At 37.3% G+C, this 25690-nt stretch overlaps 1 protein-coding gene across 1 annotated transcript in view; it reads left to right on the top strand.

The window, feature by feature from the left end:
• The window catches only part of RRM2B (ribonucleotide reductase regulatory TP53 inducible subunit M2B), a 36699-nt gene extending 15200 nt beyond the window's left edge, over positions 1 to 21499 (top strand). The window contains exons 4-9 of the mRNA XM_030795421.1: positions 515 to 648; positions 1394 to 1488; positions 6628 to 6761; positions 11407 to 11511; positions 12736 to 12849; positions 17706 to 21499. Of these exons, the coding sequence (XP_030651281.1) occupies positions 515 to 648; positions 1394 to 1488; positions 6628 to 6761; positions 11407 to 11511; positions 12736 to 12849; positions 17706 to 17858 (735 nt within the window). The 3' untranslated portion in view covers positions 17859 to 21499. The remainder of the gene's footprint in view (positions 1 to 514; positions 649 to 1393; positions 1489 to 6627; positions 6762 to 11406; positions 11512 to 12735; positions 12850 to 17705) is intronic.
• The last annotated feature ends 4191 nt before the right edge of the window (positions 21500 to 25690 follow it).

The following is a 25690-nucleotide window of genomic DNA, read 5'->3' as shown; positions in this document are numbered from 1 at the left end:
AAAGATAGGCTGGGTACGGTGGCTCATACCTGTAATCCCAGCACATTGGGAGGCCGAGGTGGGCGGATCACGAGGTCAAGAGATTGAGACCATCCTGGCCAACATGGTGAAAACCCATTTCTACTACAAATACAAAAATTAGCCGGGCATGTTGGCGCATGCCTATAGCCCCAGCTATTTGAGAGGCTGAAGCAGAATTTCTTGAACCTGGGAGGCAGAGGTTGCAGTGAGCCAAGATGACGCCACTGTACTCCAGCCTGGTGGCAGAGCGAGACTCCATCTCAAAAAAAAAAAAAAAAAAAAAGAATATACTATGCAAATAATTTACCATGGAGAATTGACGGATAAACAGTACTGCCTAGGATACTGCTTAAAATAATCCAGAAGGTCTTTCTGACCTGTTTGTTACATGACAGGCAGTTTTTAAGTGATAATGCTGATGTCCAGATTCTCATTTGCAGTGTTTAATGAGAGCCTATAGAACTGGATATATCTGTTTCCCTTATCTTCTCAGGTGGAGCGCTTTAGTCAGGAGGTGCAGGTTCCAGAGGCTCGCTGTTTCTATGGCTTTCAAATTCTTATCGAGAATGTTCACTCAGAGATGTACAGTTTGCTGATAGACACTTACATCAGAGATCCCAAGAAAAGGTATTGTTGGGATTTTATTTACAAGATATTGCTTACGGCTTGGTTATGTTCAGATCAGAATTTATTCCAAAACTCAATGTTAAGGAAATATTATTCAAGTATGGAAGTTTCTGAGCATAATATTTTCTATTGCTTAATAATGTATTGGGTTTAAAAAAAAAACTTGTTATAGAACCAGTTAACCTTTAGATATTTTATCTTTAAGAACTGTTCAGTAGCATCTTCTGTTTAGAAGTTGAATACTCAAATTTAGCTGGTTTTGTATGAAACCAGATTCAAACCAATAATTTGAGTTTTATTTCTCAAATGGACATGTAAAAATATATAAAAACTACAGATCTGGTAGCATACCATAGAGTTACAATTATTATCTCTGATTAAGTTTAGTCCAGTTAAGAAAAACAAGTGAGGCCAGGTGTGGTGGTTCATGGCTGTAATCCCAGCACCTTGGGTGCCCGAGGCAGGCGGATCATGAGGTCAGGAGATTGAGACCATCCTGGCTAACATGGTGAAACCCCGTCTCTACTAAAAATACTAGCCGGGTGTGGTGGCGGGCACCTTGTAGTCCCAGCTACTCGGGAGGCTGAGGCAGGAGCATGGCGTGAACCTGGGAGGTGAAACTTGCAGTGAGCCGAGATTGTGCCACTGCACTCCAGCCTGGGTGACAGAGTGAGACTCTGTCTCAAAAAAAAAAAAAAAGAAAAACAAGTGAATAACTTTGGTGTTCATTCTTTTGTTTTTACAGGGAATTTTTATTTAATGCAATTGAAACCATGCCCTATGTTAAGAAAAAAGCAGATTGGGCCTTGCGATGGATAGCAGATAGAAAATCTACTTTTGGTATGTGGCTCTAATTTATGTATGATCAGATTTGCCTCAGGTGATATGACAGTATTTTATGTGGTGTGACTATCCAGTATGAATTAAAGTTACAGCATGGAAAAGGAGCACAAATGTCTCAAATGCACCTTTACCAAAATAATTATTCCTAATAATTAATTAGAAAGTGGTGGTAAAATAAAGCTGTTACCTATTCTACTTAATAAGTTGGAAGTTGAAAAGTTGTTAGTGCATAATTACAGTTAAACAGGAGTCAGTCACATAGCAATAACAGGAGTATTACAGCAATTCACAGTTTGTACCTAGCTTTTAAGTTTATCTTAGGAATTTTTTTTGTTTTGTTTTTTGTTTTTTGTTTTTTGAGACGGAGTCTTGCTCTTTCGCCCAGGCTGGAGTGTGGTGGCGTGATCCTGGCTCACTGCAACTGCTGCCTCCCAAGTTCAAGCAATTCTCCCTGCCTCAGCCTCCTGAGTAGCTGGGATTACAGGCACCTGCCACCACGCTCAGCTTATTTTTGTATTTTTTAATAGAGATGGGGGTTTCGCCATGTTGGCCAGGCTAGTCTTGAACTGTTGATATCAGGTGATCCGCCCACCTTGGCCTCCCAAAGTGCTGGGATTGCAGGCATGAGCCACTGCGCCTGGCCTATTTTAGAAATTTAAAGCAAGTGAAATCTTAACATTTTTCAGGAAACAAATACCTAGTTTCTCAAAAACTAAAGATTAGTGTAATCAACTAGGACAAAAACAATTTGTAATAACAGGCTTATTTTTCATAGGTAAGCTAAATGCAAACACCCTTCTGGCTGAGTTGAGATCCCATAGCATTTTTTTAAGGAAGTGTATCATATTATGTCTTATACATAGTAGTTGCTCAATAAATATTTACTAAATTTAATTAAAATATTTATATATTTCATTCGGATAGCTCTAAGTATCCATCTCATTCTTATCTATTTTCAGTTGGTGTTCTTTACTTTCTGGTTTTATTCATTATGTGAGGAAGCAAGTCTCAAAATTTTTGGTCTCAGGCCCCTTTTTACTCTTAAAAATTATTGAGCACTCCGAAATGCCTTTATTTGGGTAGGTTATAGGTATTGATATTTTTGCATTAGAAATTAACATTGAGATAATTTAAAAACATTTATTAGTGCATTCTAAGATAGCAATAATCAACCCATTATATATTAGTGCATTCTAAGATAGCAATAATCAACCCATTATATTTTAATACAGATAACACTTTTATATAAGTTTCTGTATTTTCCAAAAAAAAGAATAGCATGCTTTTACATTTCTATAAGTCTTTTAAATGTCTGACTGAATAGAAAACAGTTGGAGTACCATATCTGCCTTTGTATTCAATTTGTTGCAGTGTATATGTATGTAGTATATGCCTCATTTAAATATGTATTATAGTTAGAAAAGGGAGGAATATTTTATTTAGCTTTTCAGATTATTATGGATATGTCATGTAGCCTCTAGAAAACACCATTGTAAAGTATGAGAGACTGGTAGTTAAAAAAATAAATAATTCCTTAATGTTATTATGAAAATAGTTTTGACCTCACAGGTCTCCTGGGTCTGTGGATCTCTCAGGGACTCTTGGACCACACTGAAGAACCAGTGATGTAGTGCGTATATGGGCCAGCATGTAGTATACCAGGGTGAAGCAGATATGTTTGCTTCCTTGCCTTCAGTTCATTTCAAGAATGAGAAAAGCAGCTGGGCATGGTGGCTCACGCCTATAATCCCAGTGCTTTGGGAGACTGAGACAGGATGATCACTTGAGGCCAGCAATTGAAGACCAGTCTGGGCAACAAAGCAAGACCCCCATCTCTACAACAAATTTAAAAACTAGCCATGTGTGGTGGCATGCACCTGTATACCCTGCTACTTGGGAGGCTGAGAGAGGAGGACCACTTAACCCCAGGTGTTTGAGGCTACAGTGAGCCATGATCCACTGTGCTCCAGCCTGGGTGACAGAGCAAGACCCAGACTCTAAAAAAAAAATTTAAATAGGAATGAGAAAAGCACTGGTTTTCAATATATGTAAAAGACATCTGGAGAATTTGTGGAAAAACTCTTAAGAATCCTGCCAAAACTGATGTAGGAGGCCCAGGTGGGACTGAGGAATCTGCATTTTGTATTTAGCTGATTCCCTCACAAGGAGCTTCAGAAACACTTTGGGAAATGCTGGCTTTAGAGAAAAAAGAAGGGAAAAGGCAGAGTGTTCCATATACACTGAAAATATTAGTATGGATAGGTAGTGATGAAAAATGATGAGCAGGCCCACGGAAAGCATGTATTTCATGAACTACCCAAGAAGGACAACGTAGAAATAGAGAAAACAGAGAAGGCTGGCAGTCACCATGTAACTACATGAGGACTCCAGCTAGATTGTCCCTATTGCTTAATCTCAAGGGAAACTCCATTTCAGGTTCTAATTTAGGGTCTCAGAGGAAAGAACATGTTCTAAAATTGTGGAGGGGAGTTGAATGGGTGTAGAGTGGAACAGGGAAAGAGGAAAGTGTGAAGAGTGCATTGGTGGCTCTCCTTTTTGGGAGTGGAGCTAAAAGACAGTAACATGGAAATATTGCCTTGCTTTGCTGCACACTGCTGCTTTCCTTTAACCAGCTGAGGAAGTGCTGTTTCATGAACTGATTGGGCTACCTGCACCGTTAGTAGCTATAAGTTGAAAAGGGCAGCTCTTTCATCTGGCTTAGGGTTTTGCCTAACATTTTTGGTGACCTTCTTAGTGCCTTTTGCACTAAGATCCAGCGTAGCAACTATTCTTTCCTTATATCCAGACTCTTATAAGCCTTTTTTTTTATCTAAAGAGAAACTAAGAATATTTCTTTAAAAATTATTAGTTTGGAAGTTTATGTTATAAGGAGATTCAATTCCTATAGAGCAAAAATTTTCCTAATTATATGTATCTGCATAGATTTTTAAAAATTGAGACATCCTGTTTAATTTTTAAAATATCTTTAAAGAACTTTAAAACAAATATACACATTAAAACTTAATATATGTAATGAAATTTCATTTCAAGCCTCAAAAAGTATTAGCTACACAATCTTAGTACATTGCCATCATAGAGGTCAGCTGTATCTTAAAAATATATCCGACTTTCCCCTCTCTACAATGAATCATGACGCCTTTACATTCACTATAGTTTTTAGGATAAATGTTCCGGAACCCTCTTTTTATTTCACATATGTTCTCAAAAAATTGTAAAATGTACCACTTATAATCCTTTAATCTTCTCCAAAAAAGAACAGCCTTCTATAACTATGTTATGATTTTCATTCTTTAGCATTCACATTAATGTATAGCATGGTTACGATACCAATTTTCCACTAGGCACAGTGGCTTGTGCCTATAATTCCAGCTACTTGTGAGGCTGGGATGAGAGGATGGCTTGAGCCAGAAGTTCAAACCAGCCAGGGCAACGTAGAGAGACCTTAGCTCTAAAGAAATAAAAAAATTAGCCAGGCATGGTGACGCATGCCGGTAGTCCCAGCTACGTCAGAGGCTGAGGTGGGAGCATTGTTTGAGCCCAGGAGTTTGAGACTGTTTGAATTATTAATGCACCGTTGCACTACAGCCTGGGTGACAAGAGCAAGACCCCACACTGTCTCTAATAAAAATTAAAATATCAATTTTTCTTTTATTCACGTTTGTATTTAATTATCGTATACTTCCCTGACAGATAATTATCCTTATGATGTTACCTTAGTGTCAATTAAAAATGTATCAATAAGTTATCTTAACAGTAAGATAAAAGATATAGTAAGTTATATGTTAAACTAATGACAAGTCTCTATCTTAAGAATAATGATGATGATGATGATTTTTGAGATGGGCTCACTCTGTCACCCAGCTGGAGTGCAGTGGTGTGATCATAGCGCACTGCAGCCTTGACCTCCTGGGCTCAAGCATTCCTCCCACATCAACCTCCCGGGTAGCTGTGACTACAGGTGTGCACCACCACACCCAGCTAATTTTAAAATTTTTTGTAGAGATGGGGTTTTGCTATGTTGCCCAGGCTGGTCTCTAACTCCTGCATTCAAGTGATCCTCCTTCCTCGGTCTACCAAAGTGCTGGTATTACAGATGTGAGCCACTGTAGCACTTGGCCTAGAATGGATTTTAATGTCTTCTCTCATCTAGTGCTTATATAGGTTCCATTGAGTCAGTCCAGGACTTGTTTATTAAGTGACTTCTTTGTGTGTGGTCCTGTGACATGTACTGAGGTATAAACCGTGATGTCACCTATGAAAAAGGTTTGTAATGCACTCAAGCACTCAGCTGCCTGTATCTCACGGTATTATAGACCAAACCTTTCTCCTTAGACATATATAAATACTTTTCTCAAGCATATGCAGTGTAGTGACATAAGCACCTTGTGAATGACCTTTTGGGTTAGAGCTCTGATCATCCTGCGTAATGTTACAGATAAGATGCCACTGTAGACAATTAATAGGAGATGGATTTCTACGAAGTTCTTGCCTAACAATGAGTGACCTTTAAAATTGGTCCTTTTGTATTTAGCAGAAAACAGTATTTTTGCTTATGTTATGGGGACATTTTATCTAATAGATATATTTATTATCCTCAGTTGGGTTTATTTTTTTTTAAATTGCAGATACACACCAATGGTTTTTGAAATGTTTGCAGATGGTCTGTAAGATACCATAGGTTTCTAAAAATATAAACTTAAGCAACCTCTCCTCCTTTCAGAGGAAGACACTTGTCATAAAGTCTACCTTCTACTCTCCAGTCCAGTATACACACACATGTATACATACTGCACACATGTTTATGTACCTGCACTCACAGTCATGTGTGGCGCACACGTAAATCACCTCTTGTTATGAGTATGGAAGGTCCTTCTTTGTCCAGACACCAAGACCTATAGAAGTCCATCATCTGACAGAGGATTTGAAGGAGGCATACCTTTCTGCTCCAGTAGGTAGAGGTGGTGCATTTTCTCCTATGGAGATCTTTGGCCATGGCACTAACTTGTGTATTTTGTTTATTTGCAAACAGTTGTAGTATTTATTGTTAAATATATATATATATGCGCAAATGTTTGCAGTATATTTCAAAAATTGAAACGATTTTATGTCTCCCAGGGGAAAGAGTGGTGGCCTTTGCTGCTGTAGAAGGAGTTTTCTTCTCAGGATCTTTTGCTGCTATATTCTGGCTAAAGAAGAGAGGTCTTATGCCAGGACTCACTTTTTCCAATGAACTCATCAGCAGAGATGAAGTAAGGAATGGAATGTTTTTCTAGTTATATTTGTATTCATATTTGATGTTCATCTATTTTTCTTTTTTTTTTTTTTTTTTTTGAGACAGGATCTCACTCTGTCACGCAGGCTGGAGTACAGTGGCATGATCATGGCTCACTGCAGCCTCGACTTACCTGGGCTCAAGCAGTCCTCCCGTCTCAGCCTCTGTTGTTGCTGGGACTACAGGCATATACCACTACACCTGGCCTAATTTTGGTATTTTTTATTTTTTTAGAGACAGGGCTTCACCATGTTGCCCAGGCTGGTCTTGAACTCCTGGGCTCAAGCGATCTGCCTGCCTCAGCCTCCCAAAGTGCTGGGATTACAGGCATGAATCACTGTGCCCAGCCCATTTATTTTTCTTTCTCCTGAAAAATGCTGTGGTGACACAAGTATCCTGGTAATTAAAATAGGAAGTCACATCGTCTTGCTTTTAAGACACTGCATTTTCCTCCTGTGTCTCTTACCGTTTCTCCTCAGTCTCCTGGTCATTCTTAATATCAGTGTCCTCCTAGGTTCCCTCGCTGGCCTTGCTCCTTCACTGTATATGCCCTCCTGGCTGATCTTATTTACTGTAATGGAATCAGCTGCCATCTAAATGCTCATAACTCCCAAAACTTAGCCTTTGTCCTAGATATTCTTTCCTAAGTGCCAAACCCACGTATGCTAGTGCATGTTAGATATTTTCTCCTTGAAGTTCCCCCAAGTATTTCAAACCTGTTATTTCAGAAATCAAACTCGTCATCTTTCTCCAAAAATTTGTTGTTCCTTCTGTTTTTCCTATTTCATCGAGTGCCTCTATCCTTCTTTTCCAATCATCTAATTTCAAATCTAGGAGTCATTTTAGATTGCTTCTTCTTTTTCGGCCACATCCAATCAGTAACTAAGCCTGGTCTCCCTCTGCCTGCTGTACCCTTTCCATCTTTCTTACCACCCCCCCCCCACTTTTTTTTTTTAACCTTTTTGGATTACCTTCTCAGAAGAGACATCTCAAAACTTTGCTGATCAATTAGGTGAAATTGGCCACTCTTTCCTTTGTGTATCCATATGAAACCTGAACCTGTCCATGTCTTGGAGTCCATAGCATGTATTGTATTTCTTCTTTCTCTCTTCTGCTAGACTTTAAGCTCCTTAGTGCAGGGACTTTGTTTTATTTATCTTTCTGTTCTCAATGTTTTGGCTATTATAGCCATTCAGTTAACATTTATTGCCTATGCTAATGCTTAACTTCTCTGAACCTTGATTTCTTCAACTATAAAACTTAACCGTTTTGTTAGAATGCAATGAAATAGTGTATGTGAAAGTATTTTTTAAAATGCCATAAGATGCTTCATATAATTACTTTTTGCTTTTTCATGTCTTTAAATTTTTAATAACTTTTATTAGAAATGTCATATAGGATTGTTATAGAGAATTGAGAGAATAAAAAATCTCAACACAGAGAGAACCACATTTATTTGTCTTGTTGAAATATTTCTTTATAGACTTTTTTCTACATTTAATTCTATTTAGATATATAAACATATTTTAATCATTCATATATTTAGGAGTTGAGATGTTCTTTTCCACTTGGCAAAATACTGCAATCATTTTTCTGTGGCATTAAGCACCTTTTGAAAATAGTAGTTTTGTTAGATATATAATCTAATGAATGAATCATTTATTTGACTTTTATAATTAGAAATTTAAATTATTTCCAGATTTTTTTGTTTTACTATAGCATAAAATGAATACCTTTACATATATGTAAGCTTTGTCCTCCCTTTACATTATTTTCCTAAGCTTGATCCCCAAAAGTAGAATTACTAAGTTATAAAGCCATTCATACATACTTACTTGCAGATTTTTTTTCCAGTAATTTTATAACAATTTTCAGCCCCACCTAGCAATGTATGAACATTTTCTACCATACTCTCACCAGAATTTAGATTAATTTGCTAAATGTTTGGCAAATTTGATAGGGTTAATTGGTATCTCATTATTGGTTTTATTTGCATTGTTTAATTATTACTTAGATTGAACACTTTTTTCATAATGATATTAGTAATTTGTATTTTTTCTGTAGTTGCCTACTTTTATCTTTTGCTTTTATTACTGGTGCAGTATTAACATTTTTCTTATTTAACTCTGAGTGCTCTCACTATTTTAAGGTTATTTCTTCAGTAGTGTATTATCTTTGGTCATGCTTGCTTGTTCATTGGTTTATTCCCAATGTACAGTGACTGATTGGGTCCTTTCAACAAGTACACGTTTATAGCATTTGTTATATTTATAGCACAAATATGAAATATAAATTTGCTTATATTTATTTCACATATTTTCCCAATTTATCCTTTGCTTTTTAATTTTTGTTCTTTTAACATACAAAACCTTAAATTTTATGTAATCCACTTCCAGAGATAAATTAATTACACATATTTTTTTCTTGTTTTTTTAACCTTTAACTCTGTAATGCAATTGGAATTTGTAAAGTAGGATTTAGCATAAATATAGTAAAGAATACGTTAGAATTTAATTTTATTTTAAACACTCTTGGGAAGTTTTTCCAATTTGCCTTGTTAAGTAATCCATCCTTTCTTCATTGACTTGCGCTGTCTTCTTTATTATCTATTAAGGTTTTATTGGACTAAAATCAGTTTCATGGCTATTTTTTCTTCCTTATTGACCTATCAGATTTTATTCTATAACAAACCATTTTAATTATTATAGTTTCATATATTTCAATAATTTGTAGGATAAATATCAAAACTTTTCAGAGTGTTCTTACAAGATTCTGTCCGTTTATTCTATTCTTTTTTTTTTTTTTTTTTTTTTGAGACAGGGTCTCTCTCTGTCACCCAGGCTGAGTGCAAGTGGTATGATCCTGGCTGACTGTAGCTTTGACCTCCTGGGCTCAAGCAGTCCTCCCACCTCAGCCTCCTTAAGTAGCTGGAACTACATGCATATACCACCACATCCAGTTAATTAAAAAATTTTTGTAGACACAGGGTCTCACTGTGTTGCCCAGGCTGGTCGGGAACTCCTGGGCTCAAGTGATTTCCCACCTTGGCCTCCCAAAGTGCTGGGATTACAGACGTGAGCGAGCCCCCATGCCCAGCCTTCCAGATTAACTTTTGAATTAAAAACAATCCCATTTAGGTACTTGACCTCTATGCCCGCTTGGGACTCTTCCAAGTGTACTTTCCTTTCTTTTCTGCTCTAAAGCCTTTTAAAATAAATTACAAACACACACACACACACACACACACACACACACACACACACACACACCAATTCCATTGGGATTTTGATTGGTATTGCTTTCTGTAATAAGTTACCTGTCAGTTTTCATCAACACTTTAACATCTTTCAGCCTTGATGGTAATTTCTTCTTTCTTCCTTTTTTTTTGGAAACAGTCTCACTGTCACCCAGGCTGGAGTGAAGTGGCGTGATCTCAGCTCATTGCAGCCTTGACCTCCCAGGTTCAAGCAATCTTCCTGCTTCAGCCTCCTGAGTAGCTGGGACTACAGGCATGCACCACCATGCCTGACTAATTTTTGTATTTTTTGTAGAGATGGGGTTTTGCCAGGTTGCCCAGGCTGGTCTCGAATTCCTGAACTCAAGGAATCTGCCCACCTCGGCCTCCCAAAGTGCTGTATTACAGACATGAGCCACCATGCCGGCCTGGGAATTCCATCTTTCTATATCCGACCTCTCTCTTTTTTCATGTTGAATTTTTGAAATTTTCTATTTTTTTTAAATATTTAGCTCTATACTATCTATGCTGTGTTTTGGAGTCCTGATTATTGTAGGTTGACTCTCCTTTGCCTATTCTCCAATTACTTAAGATTCTATACTATTTATTGCATTTGTATAACCATACTCAGGGGTATTTCACAAGTTTATTTTCATTTTTGGTTATCTGTAAGATCATATCTGCTTTGTATGGCTTCAGGTGATATTCATCATTGTTCAGTTTCCATTTTCTTATTTATTGGTATTATTTACTTTATTTATTTATTGGTTTTTTTTTTTTTTTTTTTTTTTTTTGTAGAGATTGGGTTTTGCCATGTTGCCCAGGCTGGTCTTGAACTCCTGGACTCAAGCAATCTGCCCACTTTGACCTCCCAAAGTGCTGAGATTACAGGCATGAGCCACCGAGCCCCACCTCAGTTTCCATTTTCATTAGAACTGAATTCATTTTTATCTTGAGCCTTTCTTCTTTAATTTTAAATGTTGTATTTTTGAAATCTGAGTTTCATCTGTTATTTAAATACTACTCATTATTTTTCAATCATTCCTTAATTATTTTTGAAATTTAAAAATTAATGAATTTTCATTTCAGGCTTTCTTTCTTTATTTTCCTTTCCAAAATGCTTTTATTTGCAGATTTTGTTTGTTCATAAATTAATTTTTCTATAATGTTGATGAACTAAGATTTGCTGGCATTGAAAATTTTTATTATAGGTTTATTGGCATTTAATGAGATTTGAAGGAAGTTCCTAGTCCTTTTAACCCCTCTTCCATTTTCCAGAAGTTCTGTGTTATATTCCTAGAACCACTTTATACAATGCTTGACCCATCACCGTGTGCAAATAGCTGATTAAAAGTTATTTGACAATGACATTTTTCTTCCCTTTTAGGGACTTCACTGTGACTTTGCTTGCCTGATGTTCCAATACTTAGTAAATAAGCCTTCGGAAGAAAGGGTCAGGGAGATCATTGTTGATGCTGTCAAAATTGAGCAGGTAAACCAGGAAGTTTGTGTAATTAGCACATCTCTCTTTCTCTGATGTTTGTACCACTATTATATTGACTCATGAAATTTTGTAGGTCAATAAAAATACCAGCAATTTTATTCTGGTCAGCCTGACAATACCAATACATGATATATTACAATTATTATGTCAGTTTACAATTTGCTTTAGTAAGTCAGTCTTTATTATATATTAAGGTTTTATGTATACTAAAACCTGTTTCAGGGCTATTTTTCTGTCTTATTGATCTCTGTCAAATTTTATGCCACGATCAGCTAATTATAGTAACTTTGTATTTTTACATTTTTAGTGACTGGAGAACAGTGATGATTTTTTATTTGTTTTGTATTTTTAATAAAACAGCAAGGTACCTAGCTTGAAGCATACACAAATTTTTATAGAATGAATAAGTAAGTTAATGAAAAGTAACAAGTTAGAATAAGTAAGTTAATGAAAAGTAACAAGTTAGAATAAGTAAGTTAATGAAAAGTAACAAGTTAGGGTATGTACGGATTTCTTACTAGAAAGAGCTAGATTCTGTACTTAGGATGTGTTTTTATCATTCTAAAATTACTTTTGTTTTGGTAACACTGCGTAGTTTAACAGGCATAGTTTGTATATTGAAAGAGGAAAAAGGCATAACAGGCTCTTTGCTATCTTTAATCATTTTGAGAACTAAATCCAAGTAGTTAATATATTTTTATTTTTCCTCTATTAACACTTTACCACTGTATAGTCTTTCAGTATGCTTGGAGCTCATTTTATCTCCCAACCCCCAAATCTGTTTCTTTCTTTTTTCTCATTTTCATTGTTAATTGAGTTTTTCTTTCTTTCCCAGCTCCCTTCCATAGTCATGTTCTTCATGATGATCATCTTTGAATCTTTTTCCAGATATTTTAGAACAAAGTATCTTTTTTTTTCTATTGAGAAAGCATATGAATCCGAGTCTTATATTTGCTACTTCAAGAAATCCAGTAATTTGGTAGTTCGTTTCCATTTATTTTGGCTCTTTGAAAACATGAAAAAATGTGAATAGTAATACCCCAAATGTTTTTAAACATATGGACATCATTTGCCACATTGAAAGAATTTATCCTAATATACTTTCCTTGGACAAAATCAGTCTTAGAAATAAAACGAAAGTCCTGTTTCTATTTGGAAAATACATATTTATAGTTTTGTTTGTACTTTATTCTGTTTTTGTTTTCATCCCAGGAGTTTTTAACAGAAGCCTTGCCAGTTGGCCTCATTGGAATGAATTGCATTTTGATGAAACAGTACATTGAGTTTGTAGCTGACAGATTACTTGTGGAACTTGGATTCTCAAAGGTAATGTGTTTAAAAATGTGTTACGACTAGTTAAAATGTTATAGGAAAGCAAGGACCCTAAAATATATTTTACTGAAAGCATTTGTAACATACTATTATATTTTTTAAATGTCCATGACAGAGACTTGTTTCGTATGAACAAGGTTTTGCAAAATCCTTTGAAATTTAAAATTAATAACTGAAGTAGGAGGCTGGTAAAATATTAGAACTAACAAGCTCAATAAATTATTTTGCAATAATTGCAGCTGTATATTTAATAGGATTATTTTCAAGGAGTTAGGTTTAATATGCATATTTATATTCACCCTCATATAAATCGCCATGTGTCTATATTGTGGTTTGGGAGTTAGTACTTTTAAATAGGGAATAGTTATTAGGAAGACATTAACTGTCATAATATAACTCTTTGAACAGAGTTATTCAAGTTATTTTTGTCATTTATGAGAGATAATGTACCTGAATTTCATCATGTACGGTTTTCCCATTACTTAAGACATGGAGCCTGCAGCCACACTATCTGGGTTTGAATCTTTGTTCCACCACTTTCTAGCTGTGTGACCTTTGGCAAGTTGCTTAACTATCTCAATTTCCTCATCTATAAAATAGAGATAGTAATAATATTTACTACAAAGGATTGTTGATGAGTTGATACACTTAAAGCACTTAAAATAATATTAGACACATAATAAACACACTAGATGGTCACTTTGTACTTAAGTGAAACACAGAAATTCGCTATGTACTATACCATGGTAATTAGAAATTACAGATTTTGATTTCTTGTCATGAAAATGTAAGTTTAAATTGTCTTTAATGAGAATCCTTATGAAATCTATGATGCTGTGGTAATCATTACCTATCTTGCTAATGTTGTATTAGCAGATATAGCAGAATTAAATTCTGATAACCACCCGGGTACTTAATGGAAGAGTCAAGTAAAGTGTAGGTTTTTTTGGTAAGATAAACTACATTTTAACGTTTTAGTTGCAAGATCCTCTCTGTGTTTACTAATTAATGAGAAATCAAGATTATAACTATATTAATATAATCTCTTAAACTTATAAACTATGTATATTAAAAGAAATTGTGTTTGTTCATAACTTTTACCAATATTTTTGTTATTAGAAAATGAATTTGCTTATTTAAGCCTTACAGTGAATTCGCTATTATTTAACCCATTACCATATCCTCACATCCACACGTTCGTGTTCTGCTGCTTATTAGAAAACTGCTGACCCTTGGGTCTAATTTTCCTTTTGGGAAATTGCTAACTGTAGGTATGTAAAACATGCCACCTCCTGCAGAAGAAGATCTAAACACAATATAAAACTTTGTTTTTTCACAGGCTTCAAAATATCTGAGTAAATTCTAAAAAGCAGAAATTATAGAGGCCTTAGATTTTTAATGCAATAAAAGTAGAAATTGATTTAAAAATTGCCAAAAAGCTTAATTTACTTAGAAATTAAAAAATATATCCTTTAGGCCAGGCGCAGTGGCTCACACCTGTAATCCCAGAACTTTGGGAGGCTGAGGTGGAAGAATCACTTGAGTCTAGGAGTTTGAGACCAGCCTAGGCAACATGGCGAAATCCTATTTCTACAAAAAATTAGCCAGGCCTGGTGGCATGCCTGTAGTCCCAGTTACTCAGGAGGCTGAGCTGGGAGGATCACTTGAGCCCGGGAGGCAGAGGTTGCAGTGAGCTGAGATTGTGCCACGGCACTCCAGCCTGAGCAACAGAGTGAGACCCTTTCTCGCTCTCTCTCTCTCACTCTCTCTTTCTCTCTCTCTCTCACTCTCTCTTTCTCTCTCTCTCTGCATATACATATATCTCCTTTAAAATGAGATTTAAAATGAAAATAAAAATTAATTGAAAATATAAAGTAAATGACAATATGATTACTATGTATCAAAACTTGTAGGAGCTGGGCGTTGTGGCTGACTCCTATAATCCCAGCACTTCGGAGGCCAAGGCAGGAGGATTGCATGACCCCAGGAGTTCCACACTAGTTTCAGCAATATAGCAAGACCCTATCTCTACAAATAAAAATAATAATAAGGCTGGGTGCAGTGGCTCATGCCTGTAATCTCAACATTTTGGGAAGCTAAGGCAGGTGGATCACCTGAGGTCAGGAGTTCAAGACCAGCCTGGCCAACATGGTGAAACCCCATCTCTACTAAAAATACAACAATTAGCTGGGCATGGTGGTGGGTGCCTGTAATCCTAGCTACTCGGGAGGCTGAGGCAAGAGAATCGCTTGAACCCAGAAGGCAGAGGTTGCAGTGAGCCGAGATTGTGCCATTGCACTCCAGCCTGGGCAAAAAGACCAAAACTCTATCTCAAAAAAAGAAAAAAAAAACCACCAAAAACAAGCCACTTAATTTAGTTTGGTCTTGGTTACTTTGTCCATGCCATGAATGACTTAGATCTAATTTTTTGAAAAGTCTTCAGTTCTAAAATCTAGTGAGTCTATGGCTATTGGTTCAGTGCCCTTTCACTGTATCTTGCTGTGTATTACAGCCCCAATATTCCCTCACTTTTTACACACAATTTCTGATGGAGAATTTCATAGAATTTCACTCAGCCACACACAGCATATGAGTTTTTGGAAAAAAGATACATAAATATTTAAAGCTTTATTTAAAGATATAAATCACATAGCATGCAATTCACCCATTTAAAATGTACAGTTCAATAGTTTTCAGTGTAGTCACAGAGTTGTACAACCATCTTAACAACCTATTTTAGAACATTTTTATCACCCCAAAAAGAAACTCTGTCCCTATTAGCAGTCAGTCACTCCTCTTTCCTCCCCTTACCCACCTTGCCTTAGGCAACCACTAATCTAATTTTTGTGTCTGTAGATTTGCCTATTCTGCGTCTGTAGATTTGCCTATTCTGCATATTCTATTTCATGCAAATGGAATCATATAATACGTGGCCTTTTGTGGTTCTCTTCTTTCCTTAGTATAATGTTTTCATGGTGCATTCATGTTGTAGCATGTATCAATGCTTTATTCCTTTATATGACCAAATAATATTCCACTGTATGGATATACCAAATTTTATTTATCCATTCGATGGGCATTTAAGTTGTTTCCTCTTTTGAGCTATTGTGAATAATGCTACTATGAACGTTCATGTACAGATTTTTGTGTGGACATGTTTTCATATCTCTTACGTATATACGTAGGAGTGAAATTGCTGGATCATATGGTAACTCCATGTTTAATCATTAGAAGAACTACTAGACTGTTTTCTTTTTTTTTTTTTTTTTTTTTTTTTTGAGACGGAGTCTCTCTCTGTCGCCCAGGCTGGAGTGCAGTGGCACAATCTCGGCTCACTGCAAGCTCCTCCTCCCAGGTTCACGCCATTCTCCTGCCTCAGCCTCTCCGAGTAGCTGGGACTACAGGCGCCCGCCACCACGCCCAGCTAATTTTTTTGTATTTTCAGTAGAGGTGGGGTTCCACTGTGGTCTCGATCTCCTGACCTCGTGATCCGCCCGCCTCGGCCTCCCAAAGTGCTGGGATTACAAGCGTGAGCCACCGCGCCTGGCCTTACTAGACTGTTTTCTAAAGCAGCTGCACAATTTTATATTCCCACCCTGTATGAGGGTTCCAATTTCTCTACATCCTCACCAACACTTATTACCTGTTTTTTAAAAAATTATAGCCATCCGAGTAGGTGTGAAGTGGTATCTCATTGTGATCTTGATTTGCGTGTCTCTAATGGATAATGATGCTGAGCATCTTTTCATTTTGTATATCTTTAAAGAAGTATCAGTTTGTCTGTTTAGACACTCTGCCCATATTTAAAATTGGGTTACTTGAATATATGTTTATCTGTGGTGTTCATATTTTTTGCTGGGATACTTCTAAATTGAGAAATCCTCTTTTGTTACTCCTTGTGAATCACTGAAATATCCCACAGTTTCCATCAAGCTGTATCTCCAAGTCTGCTTCTTGAATTCTTTTTTTTTTTTTTTTGAGATGGAGTCTTACTCTGTTGCCCAGGCTACAGTGCAATGGCGTGATCTTGGCTCACTGCAACCTCTTGCCTCTCAGGTTCAAGCAATTCTCCTGCCTCAGCCTCCTGAGTAGCTTGGATTACAGGCACCTGCTACCACGCCCAGCTACTTTTTGTATTTTTAGTAGAGACGGGGTTTCACCATGTCAGTCAGGCTGGTCTCAAACTCCTGACTGCAGGTGATCCCACCTACCTCGGCCTCCCAAAGTGCTGAGATTACAGGCATGAGCCACCATGCTCGGCCTTGCTTCTTGAATTCTGAAGCAGTAAAAAAGCTTCTTGTTAGCATAGTCCCCCTTTTTGTTTGGAGACATCTAGTCACTATGGATAACATTTATTCTGTCTTCCCTGATCATGTTCCCTTAATGACGATTTGTTGATTATCTGTTCTCGTATAAACTAAGAAACATATTTAGAACCACAGTAGATTGTTGCTAATTTAACATTTTTTATAGTATCATGTATGTGTGACTAATAGTGATACCTATGAAAAATGCTCATGGTGTATTGGATATCTCAAGCTGTGAGAACATTTTCAATTGGTTAGTATTAAATATTTCAATTCCTGAAATAGTTGTGTGTGTTTTTTTCTATTTATTAGAATACCAGAGATGCTAGTACAGTTTCTTGAGGAGATTAGTGGTTGATCTTGGGTCATCTTAAAATTTGTCAGCCTTGAGTGCCTCCAGGGTCGTAGGGGAATGATGTGATCTTGTAGCTGACTAGACAGGTTTTGAGAAACCTGACCTCTGTTTTGGTCATCTTTGCTCTTATTGTGGGATGTAATTTGATCTCTTCAGCTAATGTCTAATAATATTTCTTTCCTTTTTAGGTTTTTCAGGCAGAAAATCCTTTTGATTTTATGGAAAACATTTCTTTAGAAGGAAAAACAAATTTCTTTGAGAAACGAGTTTCGGAGTATCAGCGTTTTGCAGTTATGGCAGAAACAACAGATAACGTCTTCACCTTGGATGCAGATTTTTAAAAAACCTCTCGTTTTAAAACTCTATAAACTTGTCATTGGTAAATAGTAGTCTATTTTCCTCTGCTTAAAAAGAAATTTTTAAATATATCCTTTAAAGGACTGGGGGTTTGCTCAAAAGGAAATCCAAAACCTATTCCAAACAATTTGCATTTGTATCATTTTCCTGTTTAACAAGAGTGTGACCTAAATGCTTTTGTCTTGTCACTGAAATAAAAGATGGCATTATGTAGTTAAGAGCATGGGGTGAGGGGTCAGACATGAGTTTAAGGTTCTGCCCTTACTCCAGTGTGTGACCCTTGGCAAGTCAGTTAATCTTGGTAAACCTCAGTGTACTTATCTTTAAAATGGGAGTAATAGTAGGTCCTAAATTCATAGAGTGGATATCAGGATTAGGATGCAAAAATAAATGCTTAACCAACACTACTACTGTTAGTACCACTACTAATTATCATTCATTGATAATATTAATTGCAATGATGTTGTAATAAAATACTCTCATTTCCTTAAAGTAATTGTGATTCTAGGTCCTAGGATCTAGAATTACATCTTTGTATTTTTAATGCTTAGGGGAAGAATATAAGTATCTCCTTAAAAAGAACATAATTCTCATTCACGCAAGAATAAGTTCTTTGAATTCCTTAGCATGTGGTGAAGAAAATTTAGTTGTTAGTTGCTTTGGGAAGCCTACTTATGGAGTGGAAACCGGGCGGTTATCATGGTAGTTGACCTTGTAAGAAAAATGATTCTTCTTCAGAAATTAAAAACATAACTATTGCCAGATTTAGCCCTGGAATGTTTAGAATCAGGCTAGAATAGCATTTTCCAAAGAATATTCTAAGAGCTGTTAGCTCCTCTAGATATTTTGTGGGGGGAAAAATGGGATTCTGTGGTCAGATGAGTTTGGGAAATGCTGAACACTTCATTGTTCTTTAGCAAGTACAGTTAGTACATCAAAGACTGAGCAGTTCAGTGGTACATAAATTTATCTCGTCCTGCGTATTCCCAACATACTTAACACAGATGTTTTTTACCTGTTAACATCTCACCCAGCTAGTGTTCCTCAGAACAAAGATTGGAAAAAGCTGGCCAAGAACCATTTATACATAGAGGAAGGGCTTATGGACTGAGAAAGGGAGAACATGGTAGGGATTATTGAATCATTTCAAATTTATGCCAGCCTGAATAGTGTACCAGCAATTGACTTAGGCTGTGTTTCTTTATGATTTTAAAACTCTTGAGCTGCTATAAGAGATAGTTCTTTTAATGTGACTATGCTACATGATAGCCAATGGTGAGGGAAAAGGAGGTTTCTCTAGAAGAGTCTGATGAAAGGCCGGGAACCAAGGTTCTTGAGAAGTCTGCCCCTATTTATTTTTAGTAAGTATCAAGAGGTAGCCTGAGCCTAGTTAGAGTTAGACCTGTCTTTGGATGAAGAAGTCTTAATACTGAAATACTGAATTTTTAATACATTTTTATTTGGTATTCTGTATACCCCTTCAAGCAGTTGTTTCCCATTCCCAACAAACTGTACTTTATACAATTCTGGATGCTAAAACTTAGAGATTTTCTCTTTGCATAAATTTTGGCTCCATTCTTTCCGTAACAATCTAATCAAAACTGGGAGTTCTCAAGTGAATGCAAAAGGAGCAGGCCATAACTTTATTTGTTAGAGAGACTGTCAGAAACTTGAGATCTTTTGGCCTATGATAATACCATTAATTTTTGCATTGCTTCACAGTTTGCCAAGTGTTTTTACATCATCTCATTTGATCTCAAAACAGCTTGACAGAGCAACTGTTATTGAAATATTACAGATGGAAAGAATGAGGCTCAGGGAAGTTAAATGACTTGGCCAAAATCTGCTCATCGTCACTGTCTGTACAGTATATATTTTTTTTAGAGGTTGTAATGTCTCAGATTTAGTCCTTTACCATCTATGTTGATTTGCTTTTGTCTATTTCCTCATTAATTGAATATACTTTAAATATATATATTAAAGTATCAAAATATAGAGAAACATTTGAACTATATTCAGATAATATGTTTAAAGATATTTATGTATTGCCATACAAAAACTTAACATTTAAAACCGATAGTATCTGTAATGACATCAGAATGAAAGAAAAAAAGTTGTACAGTGTATATTCCTTTGTTTTGAATCCAAATCTTTTTCATAGGTAATGACAGATGCCTTAATGTGAAGCTTATTTATAATAGCAATAAACCTAACTGGATTTGGATGAAGAAATCTTAATACTGACCTACTGGATTTTTAATGCACTGGTTTGTTATTTGGTATTCTATCTCTTTTTCCAGGCCTCCAGGTTGCACATTTATTTATTATGTTCAGTACTTTGGTTCTTAGTTCTTAAAGAATCAAGAAGTTGTGTAATCTTTTAAAAATATTATCTTGCAGGTAAAGAAAAAAATTAAGTGCATGTTTACAACTGTTTTCTCTTTTTTACAGCCCATGTATTTAAATCATTGCTATAATAAAGTTAAGTTCATTATTTAGGAATATAAAAACTTGTAGTTCTATGATAGATTGCATTTATTAAAAATGTTTCATTGTAGCACATAGAAATATGGCCAGGAAGGACTTGAGAAGACAGTTTGATCCGTTGCTTTTAGACAGGACTGGGTTTTGCTGTCCAATTACATACAATAATAGTTTTTCTTACAACGTAAGCTGGCCCCAGCCTTGTCTTGATATTAATATATGAAATTTTTATCATTGTCTCATTTAGAAACATCCATATTTTTCTGCTTTTTCTATTGCCATTTTTCATTTGTGCATGAATTGATTATTGAGAAAATGTAGCAGTTTGCATATTTAAAAATTAATCATTTTGCATTTTATATTTAAATATGCTAACATCACTGTCATAGAATTCCCAAATTTCATATGTAGATATTGAGCTAAGGGCTAATGTCAGGAGCTGATTTTTAATGATAAAGCTGCAGATGGGCTAAATAAAAGCCAAATTAGTCCTACAATCAGGTATTATGTTTTTAAGCCAAGTTGAGTGAATTGATAGCGGACTTGGGAAATCTTCCGCAGCAGAATCTGGATGAGTGGCACAGAATTGAAATCTCTTTGTTTCCCACCATTTCCCTTTAAGTGCTCTGCTCCTTTGTAAAAAGTTAAAGATTTGAAAGAGAATCTGATATTCCCGAGGCATTAGGAAGAAAGGATTTAATCCCTTCGATTTGGGGCTTAATCCTGTTAAAGAAAATGTAAGTGAAAATGGAAGGCTTTAGAGAATGATTGCTTTTTGTACAGTTACATAAGTTCACAATATTCTTACGTACTTTGTTTTACAACTGTGTTTTCATTTTTTCAAATGTCTGGTCATTTAGCAAAGTTATTTACTATTTACTGTGTACATAGAAAGCTTTATTATGTGTGGTGTATCTAAATTTTTTTTGCTGAAATACATTATGGTCAATCAAGCCAACCCTGCATGTACAGAATTTGTTTTTTTTTTTTTTTTTTCAAATAAATTAGTTGTTTTCTTATTTTTTTGGTTTAGTGTGTTGAAATAAACTATTGTAGCTTCATCATTTTGTACATTTCCTTTTTGAGGAAGGTTTCTTTATAAGTGCAAGGGCTACCCTAATAAAGGAATGTATATACTTACTATTTGTGTCTGCAGATAAATACATACTTGTTTGTTCAACTATCGCCCCAACCATAATTTTTACATTAAATGAGACCCCCAGTTCTCTCACCTGTCTTTCTCCCAATCCATAAGCCTCTCTTCATGTCTTTGTTTCCAACTGAGATTCCACAAACATCATATTACTAGCAGTAGCACTCATACCAGTACCCTCAACTCTGTCCCTTGTCTGCTTTTTACCATACATAGAAAAATTTAGAAAAATCCCCAAGTCTGTTTTGAATGAAACAACTTAGTTTTTCCAGTATTTGCACCCCAGCAGCCACATGCTGCTAGAGAAGAAGTCATACAACAAGGCAATTGGATTCTCTATGAATTCATGATTACCCTATCTCAGCACTATCTGGTAATCCTACTACAATTTCCTGGTAAACTTGACCTCCATTGTGCGCAATTGCTTTTTCACACCCCTCTCTCTACCTCTACCCCCGTTTCCCAAAGAGGTGACCATATATTTTACCTTGTGGACTTTGCACACATAGAGATATTCTCACAGTAGAAAAATTTGACAATATAAGAGCCCCAAATCTAGAACCTAAGAAGTTAACAGTAAATATAAATTCCTATGCGTGATTTCTGCTGTGGAGTCATTACAATCAGGGAGTGATTGAAAATATCTGGGAGTAACAGCCATTTAATTCTGGGGACTGCTGCTCTCATTCCCACCATGCGTTCTCCCAGGGCTGCCAATACACTAGTATGCACTGAATGTGTCTGGGCACAGGCTTAAGCATGTGATCCAGACTGGGCCAGTGTCCTTACCTAGGGTTTTCCTAATTGAAACTGAAGAAAGAGAAGCACTTTTATTCTAAAGACAAAGCTAGAGAGAGTCCTAGTTCTAAACTCCTCTGAGGTCCAACTGTATTCTGCATAGTTTCATTTTCAAGGTAATAAATGCCACTTCTGGCCTAAGGTAGGTCAAATTAGGTTTCTTGATTTTCAGCCAAAGGGATTCTAGTTAAAACAAATTGATCCCTGGAAGAAAAAAAAAAAGTACGTGGAAATAATCAGGGTATTTATGTGAGTATTGGGCTCAGCAAGAAACAGATGGCAATTCAAGTTAGGGTAATTCAAAAGAAGTTTGGCAAAAGGACAATTTAGAAAGTTATGGACAGGAAACCATAGGAAATAGTGTAGTACATGGGGCTACCAATTAATTACAGGGCTGTTACCACCCCTGCTTAACTCCTGAAGGAGTTAAGCTCGAGGGAGCAGTTAAACCAGAGGGAGGGAATTATGAATAAGATGTGATCTTCATTTAGAGCGAGACAGCAAGCCTGAGGCAACTTCGCTGAGAAGGAGCCAGAAAATACTCTCACCTTGTTCCTCTTGCCTCCTATGTCCTTCAATGGCTCCCCATTAGCCAAAACCAACTAGGAGCAAGAGGGCAGGGGAGCTTGATGCCGTCCTTACAGATCAGCCTCCAGGCATAGGGTGGAAAATGGATCTGGAGGACATATAGAAGATGTGTCACAAAGAGTGTTGGAGATTATTGGTACTTTCCTCAAAGAATTACAAGAAAGAGATGAGCTCAGGAAAGAATTAGTGAGTTTGTAAGAAAAACCAAAAGGAAATCAGACTCAAAAAATTAAGTACCTTGCAGGCTGAGAAAGCAGGCTGATTGTAAACCCCCAAAATAAGAGTTGGGATTGAGAAAAATTCTTTTTTTTTTTTTTGAGACAGAGTCTCACTCCGTTGCCAGGCTGGAGTGCAGTGGTGCGATCTCGGCTCACTGAAACCTCCCACCTCCTGGATTCAAGCGATTCTTCTGCCTCAGCCTCCCGAGTAGCTGGGACTACAGGCGTACGCCACCACGCCCAGCGAATTTTTGTATTTTTAGTAGAGATGGGGTTTCACCATGTTGGTCAGGATGGTCTCTATCTCTTGACCTCCTCATCTGCCCAACTCGGCCTCCTAAAGTGCTGGGATTACAGGCGTGAGCCACCGTGCCCAACTGAGAAAAAATCTTGAGATAAGAATTCATTAAGACAATCTTGGCAAAGGTAAGAAGAGGGGTGTGAGAAGGTAATGTAAGCCTCCTGAGAAGGTGGGATGATGGAAAGCACAGGTGGAGGGCTTGACCTCGGACACTTCCTCTATTGTAGCAGGAGGGGAGCTAGGGAAGGTGGGTGGATGGTGATGGGGTGTGTCTGTAGTTTAGTGAAGAGACATTGTAAACTTGTTGTTTGTTGACTTAATTTCTCTGTGAAAGAGATGATAAGGTCACCTCCTTGGGAAGTGGGGGTAGGGGCAGCGAGGGGAGGTGTGAAGAAGCAATTGTGGAGGATGGAGATCATAGTAGATTCAGTTTGCCTTAGTGTATGGTTTTTCTCCAGCAGTATTTGCTGCTACGGTACAAATCTGTAAAAACTGGATTGTTGCATTCACAACGGGATTTTCCTGGATTTTGCCATGTATGGTAAAATGTATGTATGTATGGTAAAATGCAGATGAGGAACATAGTTAAGGCTATTGACAGGAATGCCACTACTAGTAATATGATGGACTCTGGAATCTTAGCTGGATAGAGAGACGTGAAGACAAGAGGCTCATGGATTGGGAGAAAGTAGATGAGTGAGAGGACTTGGGGGTCTTGATTAAATCTGAGAACTTGATTAAATCTGTTGTCGGGGGAGTAGGTGAACAAGTGCTCTGGAAGGGGAGGAGATTGTGGTCAGAGTGAGGTGCTAGAATTGGTGATTCAGAACATAGTAAGTGTGGGAGAAGGAGGCTGGGGTTTGATGCTGGGGAAGCGGGTGGGCTCATTGGTGATAAGAACATCAGGGAGCTGACAGTCCAGGGTTTTGCATCTTGGGTAGATCCTGAGAGCCAAGTGTTTAAGTTTTCAGTGAAAGAGAGGTACTGTCAGGACAAGATGAGGAGTAGGAGAGGGAGGTATAGCTGAGTCGTGAGTCTTTTTTTTTTTTTTTGAGACGGAGTCTCGCTCTGTTGCCCAGGCTGGAGTGCAGTGGCGCAATCTCGGCTCACTGCAAGCTCCGCCTCCCGGGTTCACGCCATTCTCCTGCCTCAGCCTCTCCGAGTAGCTGGGACTACAGGCGCCCGCCACCACGCCCGGCTAATTTTTTTTTTGTATTTTTAGTAGAGACGGGGTTTCACCGTGGTCTCGATCTGTCGACCTCGTGATCCGCCCGCCTCGGCCTCCCAAAGTGCTGGGATTACAAGCGTGAGCCACCGCGCCCGGCCGAGTCGTGAGTCTTAAAAGAGCAGGGTTGTAACAAAATAATGGGGTGTCCATGGTCTGGAGGTGTCAGTGGGGATCAAAGAAGACCCCAGCGCAACTTTCCCCGCATACCTGAGAGGTCCATGGGGTGCGAGAAAATAAAAGATTTCTTTCTGAAGGTGACATGGGAAGAGTTCCCAGGGCAATGCCCTATTTCAGGTAACATAAGGCCCGCAGAGGAAGGCACCAACTGACTGATTTTGTAGCAGGGGTTACCAAAGGCTCAGGGCCAGCATTTGGGAGGGATAGACAAATGAGGCTGGGTCAGGAATGGGGCCACGTACAGCACTATCAGAACTATGGTGAGGCGACGGTAGATAGCTGGGGGTGGTACTGACTTGTTAAAACTGGCTGAGTTGAGGTGCAGTGAAGATCCACCATGTGAAGGAAAGAGTTGTCTTGGTTTTATGGGACCTTGCTAGGTGATGTGTCTATGGCAGGATAGCACTCATTGTGCATCTGGGCTTTCTGCATCCTGTGCCAACTCTCAAAACCACATCTCCTGTTCTCCGATCATTTCTCCAGCTTAGCATGTTTACACATCATAGAAAGAAGGGGTGAGAAGCATTCTCCAGTCGCCTACTCAATTGTCTGAGTAATGGTCAAAGGCCATGTTCTTTATAGTCGCTCATCAATAATGATAATGTCCAAGTTCTGACAGTAAAAGTGTAAGCTTCACTGTATCTTGGAAGATTTATTTCTCAGGAAATTAATAAATATTTATGCATACTTCAGAGTTTACAAGGTGATTTTGCAGTCGTACCATTGCAATCATTTCATTGGCTCACCAATTTTATGAGAAATGCTCTCATAATAATATCATTATTATTATGATAACAATGATATTTGGGACTTGAAGCTCAGAGAAGTTAAGTTCCTTGTCCAAAGTCACAGAACTAGTAAGGGGTAGA

The sequence above is a fragment of the Nomascus leucogenys genome, chromosome 16 (genome assembly GCF_006542625.1).
Source record: "Nomascus leucogenys isolate Asia chromosome 16, Asia_NLE_v1, whole genome shotgun sequence".
Classification (NCBI taxonomy): domain Eukaryota; kingdom Metazoa; phylum Chordata; class Mammalia; order Primates; family Hylobatidae; genus Nomascus; species Nomascus leucogenys.
This window is presented reverse-complemented; position numbering and strand designations above follow the sequence as displayed.